The 21857-nt window shown below is 31.7% G+C and overlaps 2 protein-coding genes across 2 annotated transcripts in view; one reads left to right on the top strand and one right to left on the bottom strand.

Moving 5' to 3' along the window:
• Positions 1-82: 82 nt before the first annotated feature.
• LOC149905199 (NAD-dependent protein deacylase sirtuin-5, mitochondrial-like) lies at positions 83-5354 on the bottom strand. Its single transcript, XM_090106407.1, has 4 exons — positions 4935-5354; positions 4474-4668; positions 1002-1161; positions 83-379 (listed from the first exon to the last, which is right to left on the bottom strand). Exons 1-4 carry the CDS (start codon positions 5247-5249, stop codon positions 174-176), a joined length of 876 nt encoding a protein of 291 aa, XP_089962533.1. The 5' UTR covers positions 5250-5354; the 3' UTR covers positions 83-173.
• A 3134-nt stretch (positions 5355-8488) lies between these two features.
• Positions 8489-21857, top strand: part of LOC149905198 (uncharacterized) — a 65850-nt gene continuing 52481 nt past the window's right edge. Inside the window, exons 1-2 of the mRNA XM_090106287.1 lie at positions 8489-8615; positions 17460-17546. Of these exons, the coding sequence (XP_089962413.1) occupies positions 8558-8615; positions 17460-17546 (145 nt within the window). The 5' untranslated portion in view covers positions 8489-8557. The remainder of the gene's footprint in view (positions 8616-17459; positions 17547-21857) is intronic.

Below are 21857 nucleotides of genomic sequence, written 5' to 3'. Positions count from 1 at the left end.
TTTAGTTACAACCATTTTTCCTAAAACTAAATAAAATAAGCACAATCCCTCAATCTACCGCATTTCTTTTTAAGAACTCGAGCAAGATTTGATTAAACCCCCTATTAACATGAAAATCAATTCCTTATAAACCGGTTAACAAGCCTGAGTACCTATAGTAATATATTTACTATTTAGTCAGCCAAAGCTTGTGGCAGGGTCGTTCCACACGGGCCTTCGAAGTAATAATGAAAGTCTGGCGTGGCTGGAGTTGTTTCTATATTAAATTCTGCGACGATAGCGCCTCTAGCGGCGGCTTGTGGCGCGAACATGGCGGCCGGGTACACTACAGACGATGTACCCACTACCAGACATATGTCACAGCTTTCCATTGCTTCTCCTGGAATTTATATTTGTTTTTGTATTGTTTATTGTATTAAAAATAAAAACAAAATGTGTGCGTGTACTAGTGTACATACGTAAGAAGTGAAACTTCTTAATGACCTTATTTTTAAAAAAATAATTTACTATATGCAACTTTACAGAAATACGTCGAATCACGCGTGGTAGGTATAAGGAAAAGATGGCGCGTAACGGAAAAATGTCACGCGTAACGAAAAAATGTTACTTACACTTAATTTTTTTCCAACCCTGATAAAGAAGTTTCACTTCAAAAGCTTATTTAAGAAAGGTGGTTACAATTATATAATAAGTCTGGAGAATTTTTGTTATGTGTTACTCTTCTAATCTGACAGAGATAAATAAAATTACTTAAATATAAATATATTGATCAAAAGTACCAAAAAAATTTCAAACAATACTGGAGTATTAAATTGTCTTTTATTTTAGTTCTATTAAACACTAAATCAAAGGGATGTTGTAGGGTAACAAAATGTTATGCTTGTCACATAGCTTTTTCATATTTTTTATGCATTTAATTCTTTTTATTTAAATTTTTATTTTATATTACTTCATGCATTATTAAATGTCAACTGATATGTCCAAATATTATTAAAAATTACCTGCTTTTTCTAACACAGCAGGTTCTAAACTTTCACCAAACCACACAATATGGGGTCGTAATAATCCTCCGCAATTAGCCTTTTTACAATGTGGTAAAGATTTCACCGGGATATCTGAACCAACAATATTAAGATCTGGTGCTCCTCGGTTTGCTAATGCCTGAAAAGGATAAATATATTATCTGATAAAATTTAAATGTTATAATTGATATCTGCTTGTTTATAAGACTCCAAACATGTTATTCAGTTAACATTTTAATAGTTTAGTTTAGTTACTACTTAAGGGCTTGGTCTAGTATTGCAAACAAATGCATCCTGTCATCCTATATGTAAATAATACAAATGTACTAAGGGAAAGTTGCTCCACTTAATTTTTAAAAATTAAATCATTCGTATGCATAATTTAATATTCGTAATAAGTACCAAAAATGACAATTTGAAACAATTTTCGTGAAAATTACACCGGGTGATTTTTTTTTTATCAGTACACAAAATTTGCGAATACTTTCTATTGATATCTTCAACTTCATGTTTATATAACTGATCAACTTTTACAAAGAAATTTGGACGAAATATAAAAAAAAATAAGCTTTCCATAAAAAATGCAGAACTCTATACATTTTTTTCGACCTAAGTTTCTTAGTGAAAGTTGTTCAGTTTAACTAATAAAACGGATAAACAAATTTTTTATATAATAAAAAAAATGTAATGTTTGTGTTAAATGAAAACAAAAGATATTTATTTCTGATTAGCTTCCGCCCGCGACTCCGTCCGCGTGGATGTCAGTCTTAGCGTCTTCTACAGATTTATTATATTATGTGTAATATATAATTTATATTGATAAACCTAATAAATCTTTTGCTAGCATTCTGATGCTTTATCGGTTGCACTGGATTTATCTCTTTTTTTTCAATCGCTTGAATGATATAGGATGGGTCCTTGATGGGCATCGAATGCTGAAGTCTCGAATCAATCAATTCTGACAGTAGGCAATTTATGTAAAATCTTGATAATGGTCCATCATTTTATTTTGCCTAAACGTTACATACTTTTTTATATATTCTATTTTTAACGAATTATTCACTCCAGTCCAAACAGCAAATAAGCAGACTTCTGCTTTTGCAACGTTTAGTTGTCCCTGAATTTAGAAAAAATAGTCATGATTCTTATCTATGACAAAAGTGTTATTTTTTGCATTGTATTTCAAATATTAATTTTTTTTTAACCGCATCTTCCGCATTCATGTCTTTTGCCGGAATTAGACATTTAACTTCTAGTCCCATTTTCCCTTTTTGATATGGGAGTGTATAAAGTAAATTTTTTAGATATTTCTCGTTATACTTTTAAAAAGTTATTATTGTCATTTTGCTCATTAGGTAAAGTAATTTCGATATCAGTTTTAAGTTTTTTGATACCTGCAATAATAACGTCATAATCGCCTGCACATACTTATCGATTACACCCTGTATACAATCCACCATCCACATTCATAATGTTTTCCTGTCCTCCTCTCCTTTACGCTGTTCACCGATACATTTGAAATGAGTAAATCTGCTACCACTGAAGGATGTTTCATTGTGATCATCAAATTTTCACCACTGTTGTCGATTACTTGTTTTTCATTTTTAATCAGCAATTGGGAATCATCAGTTTTGTTTTTTGCAGATTGGTGATGTACCCTAACAATACGTCGAAAAGGGAAAGCATCAACGAATTATCGTTTTCGTCCTCTTTTTTTATTCTTCGCGTCTCTGTTACTTCTGTTTGTTTAGTTCTCAACACCCACTGAATTTTCTATGTTATTGTGATCTTCCATTACATCTGAGTTTTGATGATGTGATGATAATCCATTCGTTTTAATATTGGTACTTAGAGTTGGTAGACTAAACTAGAAATGGCGGACTAAATTTGTCAGCGCGTCTGTAAGATCAGAATATAAAACCAACATCCTGTATTTAAGTTACAAAATTAATAATCAAACAACATGCCGCTACATTGAAAATGACTAGAAGAAAAAATTAAAACACCTCGGATCAATTTTGGAGTAAACAAATCATTTTCCCCGTATGGGGATTTCCCCGGATGAACTTGGGAAGTTCAAGTTCTCAATACAAGTTTATATTATATTTCGTATTTCTCAAACGAAAAATAAACATTTTTGGAACTTCAAAAAAATTATATTATAAGAAAATTTATGAGCTTACTTTAGTTTTAAAGAAATATACATCCGTTTACTGAGACCCCGTAAAATAAAGAAATTGTTGCCAATCACCTTTGCAATCTATTTGGTTTCATTAACTTTATGTTCGAAGATAATTTTTTTTCTAGTAGTTACACGCGTATTTTTTTCGTTTATTTTCCATATCGAAATCAAATGTTTAAAAATACGAATATTTGCACAAAACTAAGATAAAAATAATCAATTAACAAAAATATTAAATTTAATGAAGTAGAGCAACTTTCACTTCGGTATGAAGGAAAATCGAGCGTAGAGCACACGTCAGAACGCTCCGGCCCAAGGAGCGCGACTAAAGAAATTCGCTAGGATTTTTCCTAATTATTTTAAATATTTTTTTAATATTTAAAGAATTATCAAAATTCAAAAAAAAATTTTTTTAAAGGATTAATACTCATTGGTCTTCAACCAACTCGAATAAATTAATGGAAAAAATAACTTTTAGCAGTATTTATCAATAGATTTTGTAAGGCAAAAAATGGGAAATTTAATGAATTTATAACGTTCTAATTAAGAAAATCATAAGTTTTTCGGCAATTGTATTCAGCAGTTTTTAATAACGACTATATAAGGATAATAATGTGCTGATCAGATTGTGTAAATTGTAATCGGTTGCAACGTAGTGAGTGCACAAACTTAGCTCGAAATGTCTTTGGGGGAAAGAGACTTATCTTGAAGGCCTGATTAAGGTAACATAAAGTAACTTTATAAATGTGAAAAAATTCACGCGCATTGCGTATATAACACTAATTGATAAACAAGAAAAAAAAATTCAGTTTATCATTTCATTAGCCGGGAAAAAATTGTCAAATAACTTGTTGAAAACGCAATTTTGCTAGACTGCAGCCTTAAGAATCCTACTATCATATTTAGGTAGTTGATCCATACAGAAATATTAAACAAGTATTCTGTATGTATTGGTCTGCCTCCTCGGTACAGTGGTTGACGCGTGAGCGTAACACCAAGGGGTCCTGGGTTCGATTCCCGGTGGAGACGAAGAAAAAAAAATGTCTCGGTCTGGTAGGACACAGAAGGCTGGTCACCTTCTTGTCCCTAAAGAAAATCGATCAGTGAAACAGAGATATTTAACGCATCTGCCCCTTACCCCACTAGGGGACATGGGACTTCACTTTTCTGTATGTATTGAATTGTAAGTTTTATCTACATTCTTTCAAGTGACATTGTAGAAACTTTTCCCAGTGCAGCTGGAGGTTAGATAATACAAAATAAACCTACCTCACAAATAGGACTGTCCATATTAACAAGAACTTCTTTACATTTGGTGCACCGAGTTTTGTACAAGTTTCCATGTAGCTCTATTAAATTCTTTGTTCCCGCTCTGACATGCAAGCCGTCCACATTCTGTGTTATAACTGTAATGCTCTTGTCTGAAGTGTGTTTGGATTCATAATTAGCTATAGCTATGTGGCCCTGTGAAACAAATAATATTTTAATTAATTAAATTAAATAAGGGAAAAGTAACATTAACATTTTAAAATCTGTAGTAAACTTTGTTAAAGGTATTTTATTATTATAAAAAAACCTTTATATAGGTAGGAGGTAGGAGCAGGTGAAAAAGAAAATAAACCAGTGAAATAATATAGTGAGATGTTAGTTATAGGTAAAGTTAATGTTGGTGGTGGACATCAGCTTAATTTCGTAATTGACAGTTACAGGACAATAATTGATGTACATACCGCATTTGGTTGAGCTTTGGCTGCAACTTCTCTTCTATAATGATAAAATTCCCACACTAAACTGGGGTTATTTCGAAACGCTTCTGGAGTAGCTAGTGATGACGCTTGATATTTTCTCCAGTATCCTCCGGCACCTCTAAATGTTGGAATACCAGATTCTGCGCTAATACCGGCACCTGATAAGATAACAATATTCTTGGCTTCTTTTAAATTCTGTTTAAATTTTGACAAATCACTGGACTGTCTGGATGCCATCATCGTCACCTTACATACTGCTAACCTATTTGTGATACTTAGTAAGCTTAAGATTAGCATATTAATTTAAATATAATGCATTTTTTGAGAATATTGAATAACAACACAAAAACAAAAATAATAACGCGAATTTTGACTTTTGTAGTTGTACTGACATTTGACGTTGAATGATATCACAGTGACATTATGTCAAATAATATGTCAATGACCCGTCAAGTCCCCGTCCGTCGTTTGCGGTTTGCCCCCGTCAAAACCGTACCACAGATTAAATAGAAGGACTTCTTTGAATAAAAATGTTATTCGTAGTCTATTATAATAGAGATTGGTAAGTGTACAGGTGTACAGTGTATTATGTATAGCTTTATTACCATTATTAATCCCGGACACAGGCTGGATATTTTTTCACCGAAAGGTTTACAGGGACCCATAATGGGGTTAAGGCATGTGATTTTACCAAACTTTTCGAAACTCTCCATGCCAGTTGAAAAATTGTTTTCTTTCACTCGATTTTATTAGTCTAGGTAATTATTATGGACATTTTTTGCTGTTTATATAATTATTATTACATGCTTGTCTAGCCGAGTCTAGATTCTAGATCGTGGTCTCTCTCTTTATGTAATAATCTCAACCACTGAGCCGCAACACTTTAGATAAGTACCTGCTTATTTTTTTTAACTAATTAGTAGTATGGTAATAGATAATCAAAGTAAGTAGGCATAATTTTGTAGGCGGATAAAAAAAAACTCGTAACCACTACACGTGTTACTGGCCGGCGTTTTTCAGATTCTCTTTTTAAAATTAGGGCGTTTGTCCACTACAAGGAATTTTACGGTCCGGCATTCCGATTTTTTACGGTCCGGTATGGCACGCCATTAATCTATATATACTAGCTTGTGCACTATACGTAATTTTACTGTCCGACATTTTACTTTTCCCTATTCCGGATGGTTTTTTGTGTCTACGAGTCGCTGTAGGTATAATTGTTTTCGAATGCCCACTTGCTTGGATTTTACTGTTTTTACTGCATATGCCAATTAAAAGCAAGCTCTTGTTTTACTTTCTTTTAGTTGGCAATGAGATTTGAGAAGTCGGTATTGTTATTTTATATACATTGACCAAGCATTGACCTATAATTATTATCTAAGTAAGTGTTGGTAAGTTAAAGTTCAAGTGGGAATAGCTTTAGCTCCTCGTCACCGATTAAAATAAATAAGTGAAACACGCATTTTAAATCTCTTACGGAACTTTACTTTTTATTATAACGAAGTAATATAATATTTCACCTTCTATATTTTTTACTCGTTTCTTGTAAAATGCAAAAACAATTATTTATGATAGCATTATACCGCCAAACTTCCTTGAACTGTACCGCACTGATCCGAGTAAAGACGGACAGGTGCACAAGCAATTCATCGGTTTTTTCATGCCACACCGGACCGTAAAAAATCGGAATGCCGGACAGTAAAATTCCTTGTAGTGCACAAGCGCCCTTAGTCATATTTTTTAAATGTAAACTTGATAATCACAGTTGATATAATAATAGTTTCCTAAATAATACGTATTAGGATAACTAACATCAGGCGTTTTCCTGATAAAGACTAGGCATAAGTTTCTAAACAAACTGATGAAAGTTTTGTCTTGCTAATTAATAATAATTTGAAGTAATATGCAAGTAGATAATTATCATCTACGGGATAATATTATAGGCTCTCACGAGTAGGTCCTCTCCTACGTCACATTGGTAAGAAAATAATATTTTGAACTAGCAAAATACCTAGGTACTTGGCATGTAACAAGTAGATATGTAGTTAGGTATGTTATGTGATGAAAATTAATAATTACAGTATGTTGGGTAGGTACTTATGTAGTTGATTTAATCATATTGAGAACCTCTTTTTATTTTTCTCTCAGTTTTATATATTACTTTCAAAATATATAATACACGTTTAATAATTACCTTGTTATTAATAATTATGGGAATAGGCTCACAAATACATACATATATTATAAGTATACAATTTTTATCCTACTTGATCATTCTATTATTATATTCATTCTATTTGACGACGCGGTTGGCGCAGTGGTAAGTAACTGCCTACTGAGCCGACGCGGACGGTCCGGGTTCGATTCCCGGTCAGGGCAAAATATTTGTGTGATGAACTCAATTATTTGTTCTTGGTTCTGGGTGTTATCTATATATGTATTTATTAAATATTATATTTATCGTCGCCTAGTACCCACAACACAAGCCTTAATTGAGCTTACTGTGGGACTAGGTCGATTTGTGTAATAATGTCCTATAATATTTATTTATTTATTTATTATTTACTAGATATTGTACCTATGTCCAACTGAGATTGTAGAAAATAATATTACATACCTACGTCATTTACATAGATTAGAATTTAGATGGATGTGAAGATGATCTAGGTATCTCTCAAAACCACTACTTTATGTAGCTAATTTGGGTTGAAATACGGAGCAATAGGTACAGAATTTCGTGTTCTATTTAAATAAGATCCTGTCCAAGTGACAGAGTACCTACAACTGAACCTGAGGGAATAATGATTGACCTGCTTTAAAGTAGGTCATTAGATTGAAATCCCTATTCTTAATAACTTACCCTAATGTTAAGTACTATTTACTCCATGAAAAGTAATTATAAAGGTCAATTTCTAAGCGAAGGTATTTTATTGTATCGTTTGTTACGATTTGTGCGTGTAGTTTCGTCCATAGTTTTGGTTATCTTCTTTCGTAGTGTGAACACGTTGCATGATGCGGTATTTTAAGGGGGGTTAGGCGGTCAGCGAAAATTCAGCTATTCGGGCCTGAGGTAAGCGGTGAGGGGGTCCGCGTTTAGTATGGAATCAACGTGCTCGAAACTGAAAATCGTAAGCGCCATTCACATTTTTATCAAAAAGTGAATGAAAATATTTAGTATTTTCTAAATCTAAAACAGTCACGAAATCGAGAAGGTAAATACCTATGTATTTGTGATTTTATACGAATTATTATCGTAAAATACAGTTGTAATGAGAATTTATATGATATTTTAGAGGTAACTTCAGGATTTTTTTTTATCGAGCAAAATTTTTCCAATCGTGTTTTGGAAACAGTCATCCCATCACACATACGTTCTGTAATACATATTAGAAATTTCAGTGCGAAAAAACTTCAATATTTTCAATTATAGCTCATAGAAAACAGTCCATTTTTCCGTTTTCACCTACTAAGGGCCCTTAATGAATCCACCTGTATATTTTGTGAAAGAACTCATTGACGTCATACGGTTGGCGCAGGCGCGGTGTCCTGTCGTGATTTAAGCGCAAATCGCAAAACCAAGAGAACGCGACACACTGTTCTTGTTAATGGTCGTTATTGCGGTTCTTCAAAACTTAGATTTACTGCGCGGGAAATCACTCATCGGTAAGTAATAGTTTTAATAGCTTTCTTGAAAATTATTATTTTTAATGATGTGAGTATTTTTATAATCGAAATTGAAATTTAAGATCGTTTTTATTATGGTGACGATGTTGTAACTTATTTAGGTTTGATGGAAAATCGTAGCGACAACGCGTTTTAAAGTTTGGCTTCGCAGATTGCGCAATTTTATAAGGGGGAGGGAAATGATATATTTTTATTATCTGTACCTATGTATTAAAATATGTATTCGCTGTAACAACAAAAAATCAAATAATTTATTCATGTACTATGTATGTTTTTTCTTAGTACAGTAGAGGTGTTTTCTCAGATAAAAAATAAAACGACAAATCACAAATAATTAAGTTGTAGGTTGGTATGTTGAGTTTTGTTTTCTTTGTGGATTTGATAACGACTAAACTTAGAGATAGATAGTAAACTAAATAATACCTTAACGCATAAAAAGCCGAGTGTTTTGCGATTAAAAAACGTGATACGACATTTCTTCGTATAAAAATAAATGGTTAATAGTGTTTGTTCCCACAAGTAGAAAGTTATACTTACTTGAATGTATTCATGAGTACATACACTTAAGTAAAAAATCGTGTGGTTCATTCAAGTCTTATAGGACAGGAATCGGTAGGCATGTAAAAGATAAGTACTCCTTTGTGTTTAATGGCGTAGCTCTGAAGGTTTCTACCATTTCTACTAAGTACTGAGGCGCTAAGCTGTCTCTGGAACGTCGTATTGGAGATTATCTCATAAGATTTAAATTCTATTTAATGAATAAATCCAAAGTTATCTTTTTGCTTGTTACTTTATACCCAGGTCGCCCTGAAGAGATCTCTTATAAGTGATAAGGCCGCCAAATAAGTTGTACTCTTTCTTTTTTGTAGAAGTTTTCAGGTTTCATGTGTGTACAACTGTACACTTGTAAGTTGTACATTTTCATCTGTATTAAGTATCTTTTTTAATACTTACGCCTTGTTCTGTCTACGACATAGTCTGAAAAGGGCGAAATAATTTAGATTCAGTTTATTATTATTACTTGATTTCATAGTTATAAACAGGTATTTAAATACAATCTAATTCAATTATTTTTACATACACAGTCCAATATGGACTATCAAAGTGTCACACCCGTCCAGCTACTGTAATTTGGGACGTGATCCATCCCCCATAAATTATCAAAATGTTACAATATCTCTCATGAATAGTACATAATATTATAGACTTGGTTTTATTAAATAATATAATAAAACCTACCCCTACTAAGTACCCTCCCCCTAATATGAAAAACAAGAATTTGTAAAATTTACTAATTGATACCTAAATACATAAAATTAGCAACATAATATAGTCACCGATTTTTATTGCTTACTAGTGTTTTGAATTGGCTTCGCTCTTGGTTGGTATATATTATATAATATTATATGGCCATATATTGCGCACTTATCCAACGGAGAAAGAATTTTTGAAATCAGTTCAGTAGTTCCTGAGATTAGCGCGACCATCAAACAATAAGACTGAGCTCTATATTATTAGTATAGATGTTCTGAGTAAATAGGTAATTTAAATTAAAAAGTAAAATTATTATAACATAATCCTGAAATGACAATCCTACTTACATAATATTATAAAGGCGAAAGTTTGTAAGTATGGATGTATGGATGTTTGTTACCTACTCTTTCACGTAAAAACTACTGAATTGATTTGAATGAAACTTTACCACAATATAGCTTATACATCAGAATAACACATAGGATGGGTTTTATCCCGGAAATCCCACTGGAACGGGAACTATGCGGGTTTTTATTTGAAAACGCGGGCGAAGCCGCGGGTGGAAAGCTGGAAAGTATCTAATAATCGTAATCGTAAAGGCAAATATTTATTTTCAACAATATTTGGTAAATAAATAAAGCCTACGATAGAGTTATTATAAAATCTTTATGTGGAACAAACTTGAAACTTCTAAATCACATTTTAAATTATTGTTTGTAGTATCGAAAACCGTGTAAATGTATATGTAGCAAATATTAATCAGTAAATAATTCTCCAGTCGTAACGTATTTAACCTCGTTAATAGTTTATTTGTCGTTTCGAATACTTCATTATTTCCACGTCTATACCGTCTTTTATCAAGAATGTTTCGCAAGACATTTCTAAATGGATGGATTAAGATTAATCGTTCTAATCACGCTCGAGGGACAGCGAACAGATTCACTTGTTGATCTCTATGAATGAGATAAGGTTCAACTGGGCCCTGGTGATTTGTCTATCTTTAACTTACAAAGGTTTTTGTACTTTTTATTCACGTTTCTGCGCCAAGTTCAGAAAGAATTGGTCTTTATTGCAAAATTTTTGAAATTTCTGCCGTTTAGTTAGAAAGTATTGAAATGAAACTGAATACTTAAATTAAATATTTCTTCTCTTTTCAGTAAGGAAGTCAGTTAAATTTATGTGAATATTAATAACGATCTTTAAATGAAAGGTGAATGTCCATAAGTAGACCACTTAATACATATATGTACCTACATTTCTTACAAAGGATATTATGTGTTGCCAACTCAACAGGGGGGCATTGTGGGACACTTAAGAGAGAATAAAGAATGAGGTTGATTACGTATTGAGTATAGATAGCATTATAGAATGTGAGTGTATGGAATTCGATAAAAACTTTTAATCGTGTGAAAAGAGCAAAGATAAATTGTAGAGAGAACTTTATTCTAAACTTTTTTTTGCAATATATTTCTCAAGACCTACAGAATAATATTAGGTAGATCAACTTGTATAAAGATTGCTAAACGACTGATTTATTGATTAATGTAATCCAAATGCTTTGTGCATCTTAAATGGGAATGAATGGCTCATTTTTCAATTGACACATTGAGGACGGCACTAACTCTATTAACCCTAGAACCGTACCCATATTAAAATTTCATTAACGGTACCCAGGGGTACAAGTGTACCCCTATGAAAAAAACAAGATTACAAAAAGATTATTAACTTTTATTAAATGTTGACTTATTAAGGTCATCTTAACATTCATTTAGGTCCTAATAATTTAATTTATCATGGCATTTTTATATTTACACACACTTTACGTTGGTGATCAAAATGTATTAAAAGTTTTCACTTCCTGCACTGTGTGCGGGACTGACGAAATTTTAACGTGGATATTCACAGTTACATCTCAGATTTTGAAACAGCAGTGGTCCCTGCAGTTATTGGTAATTGTTGTCCTAAAATATCTCCATTACTTATTTCTAGAGACATTGGCAAAGTTATGTACTGAAATCGTTCTTCTAGGTGAAGTTCTTTATAATAAAAAATTAAAATTTTTCGTCAGGTTCATATTTTGATGCCTCACCAAGTACCAGCTCTTCTTATTATTCCACCTCCCACAAAAAATCAAAATGCATCCATCATTTGCCATCAAAAAAAGAAAATGAATAACTCAAGGTATTCAAATCATGCAGCAAATCATAAATTTGTTGAAAATACAAATTCCTACACTATTTAACAATAACAGTATGTATATAACAAGAATGTAAAGTAAACTTATAATTGTACATTAAATTTATCAATAAAAAATATAAAATAAAACGACCAAAAGGCGAAAAAATAAAATAAATGAACCTTAAAATACTTACGTTCGTAGTACCCAGGGGTACTGGAGTACCCCGACAGGTTCGTACGACGTGTTCTCAATAGCTTGACCACTGATCGAATACGGTATCTACGTGGCTCCTCATCCCCGACAAATACACGAACGCGCAAAAGAAACCGTTGTTTAGAAAAAAAGATATAGAAGATTTTCTGAATTTTTTTTCATTTGTACCCCAGGGTACGGTTCTAGGGTTAATGATACTAAAAGGATAGACGATCGCTATAAATGTATGTAAAATGCATTAAACAGACAATGTAAATGTAATTTTCTTGTCATGTATCGTATAATTGTCTTTTTACATGAAAATTATGTTGAAATAAAAAGAAATAAATTAAAATAATCGGTAACAAACATTTAATTACGCACAACATTCGACGAACCAAAACTATTCGTCCATTCACAATGTCAGTTGTCACATTAACTTGTAACGCAATTTAGCTTATCCGCTCTGAATAGCAACCAAAAAGGAAATTGAGCCTCTCAATCAGGATCACTAGTGAAGAAATATTCCTCTTAGATTCGAGCTATGTAAGAAATTTTAAGAATTTTCCTCTTAAAATAATACAAATTTATCTTATCGTGATGACGCGCCTACGACGTTATTTTTACTGAAATAATAAGGAATCATAATAAAGGTACCATTGTGGAATACTTATCTAATTATTGATTTTACTGAAATATTTATCTAATTTTTTTAATGTTGAATTCTAAATAGTTACCTATATTATTAAATTATTGTTATTATTTTTTATGGTTTATTGTTTATTAGAAATAATGAACGATGGTTAGAGATTCGTTAGTTTGTTAGTGTAGTAGGTATAGCGTAGTGCTACGCATAGCTATACATATATAATACAGAAACAAGGCGAAGGCGTTTTGGACCAATAGAACCATAGATGAAATTTCATCTTTAATGTAAATAGATATGGTCTGTGTCAATAAAGAATATAGAAAAACTGACATTTTTAAATTTTAAATTCCGCCTACGCTACGTTACAGCTACGTAAACTAAATTTAAATAACTTGCTGGAATCTTGGCGTCCCTCGCGCGATACTCAGTAAACAGTAAACAAGTTAACAGTTCTTATATGCTTATCCAGACTACAATCTATCTCTGTAATAAATTTCATTCAGATCTGATTAGCTATTTTTGCGTGAAAGTGCCATTTTGATCACAATGAAATATTACATTGCGGTTAAAAGGTATCTTATCTCTGTACCCTCCAACTCAAAAATTACACCATAAAATTGCTCCGTTGTCGTGAAATAAAGAAAACAAAAGTACTCAAGTATTTAGAAAAACTTGCATTGGAATTTGTTTTATGGATTTCAAAAGATTTGATAAATATGAACAGACCGTGTAGAACGGACCACAATATAATAAGAATACTTCAAAGTTAATCTCTTGGGAAGACAACAAAAGAAGTTGTATTTTTTCCTATTATATAGGGATAAAGTAATCTACAGCGGAACAGCCGGTATTATGTAGATCAACAACAACTTTTTACGAAAAACCTCATTATGATCCTACTTTATTTTAAAATGGGAATGGAAAATGAGAGGTTGCTTCTAATATAATGGCTTTTACAGACTGTCCTCTACAAATATAATTGAGATAAAAATAACAGTGGCTCATTATGTTAATATTTTATACCAGCAACGAAGTTAGACATTATGTCTGAACTACGTTTATATTGTTTCAAATCCCAAAAGTGAAATAAATGAGAAATCCATTAAATCTTTTACAAGCACATATCTACTAGGAAGTTTATTATTAAATATACTCATATTTTTTCTTTCCGAGTCAGGTATTAAGGTTACATAATATGTAATACACGTTTCCCGCTAATAAAATTCCATAACATCCCGAATTGTTTACGAAATGAGCGACCCTTGTCAAAAACAATCGTTGATTGAAGGACAGGCTCAATCATTTTAGAGGACATTGGGTAATTGGCTTTCTACGTGTCGTCGAGATTAACTACATTAATAACTATCGGTGTATAGGGAATATTCTATTTAATATCAAGTTTCTCATTACGTATGCTGGCTTAGCTAAATCCAGCTGGTAGTTATACAAACCGCAGTTTTAGCTAGGCTTGTACTCTGCACATGTGATTTTGTGATATGTTCATAATAGGTACTCCATACTTTCATTTGTATTACTGAAAATTATGTCATGAAAATGATGTATCATAATTAGCTATTGAAGCTACGAACTTTACTTTTACCCCTTGTTAGGAAACTCAAATTTATTCATGTTTGCATGAGAAGAACAAAACTTAATAATTAATTTAAACACACAGTCTCGTATTATGTAACACAACAGTACAATTAAATTTTCCCGAAACAGACTAATTTCCTTGTAAACCGTAAAATTATGTTTATATACTTTGGTCGATTATAATTTTCTACACATTGAATTAATTAATATAATATAAAGTATTTACATAGTGTATTCATTTAAAATATAGAAGCACAAAGTAATATGTCGGATATAATAAATAGCTGAATAATTTTTTTGTAAAGGTATTGAAAGTTAGGGTCTAGTGCAAATCAGGTATGGGCAAAATTTAATATATATAGCAAAATATATTATTATGTAAGCCAATGTATGTAAGAGATTTGGATCGATGTTGTTTCATAATCCGAACGGAATAATAAAATTCTTTCAATCACGTCGCAATAGGTATTCATAGTGTTAACCTAAGGTGTTAACAATGTCGGAATATTTGATAGATTGCATATTGGTAATATGGCCATACCCTATTACTAAGCCCTATTACCTACTATAGTGACAAGAATATTTATAGTTGTTATTATATTTCAATAAATCATATGAAATGTGTATGTGCGTGTATCTTCCAGAAGTGTATTTATATAATGTTATCATTAAAGAACCCTATGAAGATCTAGTAAGAAATTGCTAATTTCAAAGCTAGAATTGAGTTGCAAAAGTTTAATCAAAGAAACCTTTGAACGTCGTCTGCCGCCTGCATACATCACTATCACAGATGCATCCTTGGTACTAAAATAGAGGCCATTTTAGCGCAGTCAGCACATTACCGGGACAGCTCGGGAGGGGGTGAACTGGGTCACCGGAACACATCGGAAACTGGTTCAAATATGCTTATAGATACAACGTTACAATTGAATCAACGCGCGTACAAAGCTTAAAAAGAAAAAGTTAGTGAGAAGCGCTGTTATTTAAAAAAAAATATAGAGTCAGGCAATGTTCGAGCGAATTGATTATTGTAAAGAGTCAAATAGCTTTTACTTGTAGAAATTACAGAATTTCAAATGGAATCTGGATTTTGATACAGATATTTACAGAAAAATACAGTATAGTAATAGATAATGGCACATAAACTGACAAAAACCGTTTTGTCTTAATCTTAATAGTATTTTATCATAAAAATACTAATACTCTCGCTCTCTTACTTTTGTTTATAGACTGAAATCGGTACATATTTGGATTAAAGTACATACACAATATGTATTACTTATTTTAGTAGATTTATCCGTTGATCTGATTGTTTTGTAACACATTTTGTAACTACAAAATCTGGAATTGTGTTGAGCCTTATGTCAACGTTCGTTTCAACGTAATTCTTTTGGTAATACCTTTTTGTTACACTTTTGTACGTGCTGTCATAAAACCGGGATTATTTCTGATATTTGAGCTTGACTTCTCGTAGTACCTTCACACCGAGGCGTTTTCGTTAAACGAAGCCAGTCGGTTCATTGCTAAGCTAACATGATTAGCTGAATTTATTATATACTCGACACTACATCCAATTTGTAGTAAATACAAGTTTCGGAGAGCATGATTTGGTCTAGAAGATTGTTTTACATTTAAAATGTTTTCTACATTGGGGTCGGTTAGTTTAATTGCTTTTAGTTTACGCCTTTCTATGTAGCAGTAAACAAGTTTTCTTTTAGTAATGTTTACAAATCCTTTATCTTGAATTATAGGTAAAGTTGCGTAAAATTTTAAGGAAAAAAATTAATACTACATACAAGTAAGTAATTAAATTTAATTTTATGTTACTCATTCATGTATAGACCTTTACCAGCCTTTGTTATCTACACTGTTACCTATAAACTTAACGTAAACGATAATACATTTTCTGTATTTACCTTGTCGACATTTTGTTTTGTTTTACTGGGAGAAGGGTTAAAGTATTTGTACGACTTCAATTCTCATTGTTCAAGTGTACAATTATAGTACGTAGGCGTAGGAGTTCGTTAACAATAATTAAGCGAATATAAATGAAACATAAAAGAATAAAGCTGAAGTAATTTCATTTAACATACCGGTTGAATTTAAATAATTTGACACGCTCTGGGTTGACGCTAATTATGACTAAAACACTTTTAATGGTTACCAAATTACATATTATATGTAACAATATTAAATTGTATTACTACCTTTTATGAGGTCTCCATAACGTGGGTCTACAGAAAATGAAATGAATTTATATGGGTTTGTTCTTAACGAATGTGTAGTTAGCTGGTAATTATCAGCCTGTATAATTGATTAGTCCATTACTTTAATAGCAATGTTCAGTTTAAAATATCGTATTAACGTAATTTAAGACCAAATCCTTTAATATCATGGGATAATGGCTTGAATAAAACGGGCAAGTTCCTCCGTCACAGAGGGATTTAGTCAAATACCTCCCGGTAGGTACTCTGTTTTTCGTAAAGCAAACATTAATTAGTATCTGCTTTCGTAAAGCATTACAATGCTTACATAGTAAAAAAACGGCTTATTTCAGTACTTTATGTAGGTTGGTTACAAATCAACTTTTATATTGAGTAAAGCCGCCTATTTAAAGGGAGGTGAATGATATTTCAATAGATTTCATTTTCTGAATAATATTTTATACATGGGTGTATACTGTATACTGTATAATAGCTTTATAGCCTGATTTTGAGAAGGTTTCTCGTTTTTGAGTAAGATAAAATTTTGATTGTCAATGATTTTTGAATAATAAGATCGTTAATTTATGAGATATCAGATAGTACAAATATGTTAACGTCATAAATAAAATTGAGACTGTGTAAATTCAATAATGCCCAGAATACGATTGGAGTTGGACTTAGGAGTTGGAATTTAAAATAAATTCATCTGTAACATTCTGGCATTAAGAATTCAAAATGAAATATTATTTCAGGTAACATGATGTCGTGGTGTAAGCTGTTTTTAACCCTCAGTCTGGTGACATCCTGCGTACTATCTGCGCCACTCGCTGACGGCTCAGGTAAGCTTATAATTATCTTACCCTTTCAGCCTCTGTTATCTCACTCAAAGGAACATGATTATATAAATAACAATATGGACAAATTTACTGAGACATTTCCCTGTGAAAACTGGATTATAAAGAGTTATTTTGAATTTTGTCAGATATAAGTTATAGATAGAATATGAATACAATTTTTTTTTCAATATATTATGTGCGAATATTTAAGATGTTCCAATGTAACTCAAAGTATATTAATTGCAAACTACGCGGCTCGTTCTCGCTCGTGTGGAGTTGACCTACCTTACCTGTATAATAGTGAAAACCTTTTTAAAATCCGTTATATTGTTTTTGGTAAACGTGCAGGCAGAAAAGGGTGTGCGGGTGATTTATTTTTATACAATAGCCGCTAGCGGCTTCGTCCGGTCTGAACCGGATAAAATAAGCATATTTGAATCGGTAGAGCTTTTTTATGGTAAAATAATGTTTAAAATAGTTAAGCTAGTATTCTTTCATTTTAACAAGCCAACAAAAATATTGTCTTTATAATATAGCCAGTACCTACGTTCATATAATATCGTCGCGTAGAATGAAAGAAAAATTAAATGAACATTATTAATGAATGAAGGCTAACAATATTTTAATCTTATAAAGAAAATTTTAATTACGTTTAAGAAAACTCAATTCTATTCTGCGGTAAAAATTAATCTTTTTCCCAGAAGCTTTCATCAATTCTAATCATTTAGCTCTACGATTAAAATTATAATTCACATTTTCTAAATGTGGGAAAGTGTATTCAAAGTTACGTAACCAGACTGTTTTGCATATTCCGAAATTAAGAAAATGCTATAGAATCTCTAATTACACACTGGCAATCCAACGCCCACGCGTTCACAAAGCTACAGTACGTGGATATTATATTCCACCAGGGATTATAATATCCACGTGCTGTAGTTTTATGTTGTCAGGCAATAAATAGTTTTGAACGAAAAATGCTCTTACTATAATATAACTTAAACTAGGTACATTCAATAAAATCAACACGCTCTTGAATTTAATACGACGTAAGTGCTAAAAATATACAGAACTGTATGTCGTGTTTTTATCTCGTTTAAGTATGCAATTGAAATTGAAACGAAATAAACTATTAATTAAATATTTTCACATGCATGTCTTGGCGTCATGTCATTGAAACCGATCCATCATTACACCATATTATGATAAGATATTAATAATTCCATGAACATATTAACTGCAACTGAACTGCAAGCTCGTTCATCACATTTAATGGATTAAAAGCCAATCCATTTTAAAGGTTAGCGTGTTGTTGTTACATTTTAATGCAAACTACTTAACTAATATTATATTTTTAATACAGTAAACAAACCTACATATTAATGAATTTAAATTTAAAGCAAAATTCAATAATAAAATGAAACCTCTTTGTTTCCTTGGTACTTTTATTATTTGGATTTGGAGCCACTTTAATTTTAGATAAATGACAAGAAATAAAAACAGAGCTTAAGCGTCGTTAACTCGAGGTGGGTGTGTAATTAAATTTTATTTCAACTAGCCCCAAAGTTAGTCAAAAATTTATACAGATTAGTGGTGAATGAATAAATTATCTTCATTTAAATACGAAATATGTTAATATTTTTTTTGTTTTAGTATTCTAAAAACTAATTGAACTAAACTAAGGAGAACTAATTGCGAGAAAGTTAACTGTTACGGGTAAACTGAAATAAATAATATTTAGCACACAAAATGGAGTTAATGAAACCTATTGTTATACTTAGTCTCTGTAAGGTAAATATTTATTTAAGTTAAATATATAAATCGGTAGGTAGATTAATAATCTACAGAAAACGATATAACTCAAACACAAATTAATTATTGTGACAATAAAATTAATGATAATTGCTTGTCCTTTTCGTTGTTAAAAAATGTCAACCGTACACAGAAAGATGAGCCGGATCAAAGTAGGCAAATATTCATGATCTCCCTGCGTGGGTGGATCTCGTGCCGCAATTTTATTTTACGGTCTGCGGGCTTCAGCTCTTTTCTGTATAAAAGTTGTGGTCTTGCCCTTGAAAAGGCTTTGTTTAGCCGTGCAAAAGGGTTGGTATGTACGTTACGTGGGCTGAAGTCTACGCAAAGTGTTTGAGACATTATCATAAAAGAAAATCGAGATATTGTTTAGCTTACTATTGTGTGGAGTGTGACATTGTCGGTGTATAAATCTTTTTTATTCGTGTCGTATAATCTGCAGATACTTCTTGACAATAAAAGGATAAAATCTTTAAACGTTGCCAATTGTCCAATAGAGAAGAATATAAAATATCTAAAAGGGTACGACGCAATACCTATATTGATTTTAGAGGCACTCCGTAACAGACACTTGGGTAGTTAGATAGACAACAACGAATGGCGACGAAAACAAAGAGTGAGATTCGATGGTGTTGTATAAAATAAGTATCATATACATATATAAAATCTATATGAGTGCTACAATACGAAACGTTAGTAAATAAGTAACGAAACGGATTTTATTTCAAAACATTCGACACTATTACTCCAAACTAAAAATAGCTGAAACGAAGTGATATTAGTACGTATACTTAAACGAATCATGTTCCGGAAATACAATATTTATACACACTCAGACACGACACGCAATATTTTCCGAATAGTAATGTGGATTTAGCCAAAACTCACTTTACCGATAGGTATTCTTGTGTGCTTCTTGCTATATTTGAGGCGTTTTAATAGATTAAATAGCTATTGGTAGATAGTTTCATTCGTGCTTATCAATAAATTCAGTAGCAGTGAAACTTTTTCCTTTTAAAAGTACTGTAAATTGTTTTACAACCCAATCATAAAGGGCTCGTAGTTAATGTAAATAGTTTTACAGCTTCCGACGTAAACTATTCCTCACTAAATTTGTTTATGGTTTCCACCCACGGCTCCGAAGAAACTTGAAAGACAGAAAGGGACATTTTACATAATTCGGAGACCAAAGTAAATACACAATTAGTGTTAAACTAGCATGCGACACGTTTAGGTTTATTTATGTTCTGAACTTTGTGAAACTCATCAGAAGTTTTACTTTTGGCACGATAACTTTGTTTGGATTCTATTTGTATTGGCATACAAACATCCATATTAGCTATATTATATAACACAGTTTTATAGAACAATTTCTTGATTAAATAATTAATTATAACAAGAAATATAACTTTGTTTTGGTGCTCGATATACCATGTTGATATAGTTACTTTCAGTTAAATCTTCAGTGAAGCATAAAAACTTTCAATAATTATACCTAACGTATAATACAAATAAATAAGTATTCCTAACGTATAATACAAATAAATATAGCCTAATCAATGCGTCTTAGTTTTGTGGAATAATTTGTTTCTAAAAATAAAACACATCTATAGGATTTATATTAGGTATTTCGTACTCGCCTGAACACACAAATCCATTCTGTCCCGTACTTTATCCGAGATCAAAGGTTTACCGGCTGGCTGCTTTGTCACATTTCAATGAACATTCATGTTACATTACAGATTGCGAAGGCTTTATAACGTGATGGGCTTTCAAAGGCATCTTTATCTTATACTATTAAGGCTGCAGTCTAGCAAAATTGCGTTTTTAACAAGTTATTTGACAATTTTTTCCCGGCTAATGAAATGATAAACTGAATTTTTTATTCTTGTTTATCAATTAGTGTTATATACGCAATGCGCGTGAATTTTTTCACATTTATAAAGTTACTTTATGTTACCTTAATCAGGCCTTCAAGATAAGTCTATTTCCCCCAAAGACATTTCGAGCTAAGTTTGTGCACTCACTACGTTGCAACCGATTACAATTTACACAATCTGATCAGCGCATTATTATCCTTATATAGTCGTTATTAAAAACTGCTGAACACAATTGCCGAAAAACTTATGATTTTCTTAATTAGAACGTTATAAATTCATTAAATTTCCAATTTTTTGCCTTACAAAATCTATTGATAAATACTGCTAAAAGTTATTTTTTCCATTAATTTATTCGAGTTGGTTGAAGACCAATGAGTATTAATCCTTTAAAAAAAATTTTTTTTGAATTTTGATAATTCCTTAAATATTAAAAAAATATTTAAAATAATTAGGAAAAATCCTAGCGAATTTCTTTAGTCGCGCTCCTTGGGCCGGAGCGTTCTGACGTGTGCTCTACGCTCGATTTTCCTTCATACCGAAGTGAAAGTTGCTCTACTTCATTAAATTTAATATTTTTGTTAATTGATTATTTTTATCTTAGTTTTGTGCAAATATTCGTATTTTT

This window comes from Colias eurytheme, chromosome 10, assembly GCF_061535395.1.
Source record: "Colias eurytheme isolate Ceu_HAF_F1 chromosome 10, ilColEury1 Martin Lab GWU primary, whole genome shotgun sequence".
In the NCBI taxonomy this organism is placed as follows: domain Eukaryota; kingdom Metazoa; phylum Arthropoda; class Insecta; order Lepidoptera; family Pieridae; genus Colias; species Colias eurytheme.
This window is presented reverse-complemented; position numbering and strand designations above follow the sequence as displayed.

Bases quoted from the DNA above. Each gene is read 5' to 3' on its own strand.
- LOC149905199 (XM_090106407.1), bottom strand. From the start codon at position 5,249: ATGCTAATCTTAAGCTTACTAAGTATCACAAATAGGTTAGCAGTATGT. The intron at 1,162-4,473 runs GTAGGTTTATTT...TATCCTTTTCAG, and splicing joins TGGACAGTCCTATTTGTGAG to GCATTAGCAAACCGAGGAGC. The intron at 380-1,001 runs GTAATTTTTAAT...TATAAATTCCAG, and splicing joins TGCTGTGTTAGAAAAAGCAG to GAGAAGCAATGGAAAGCTGT.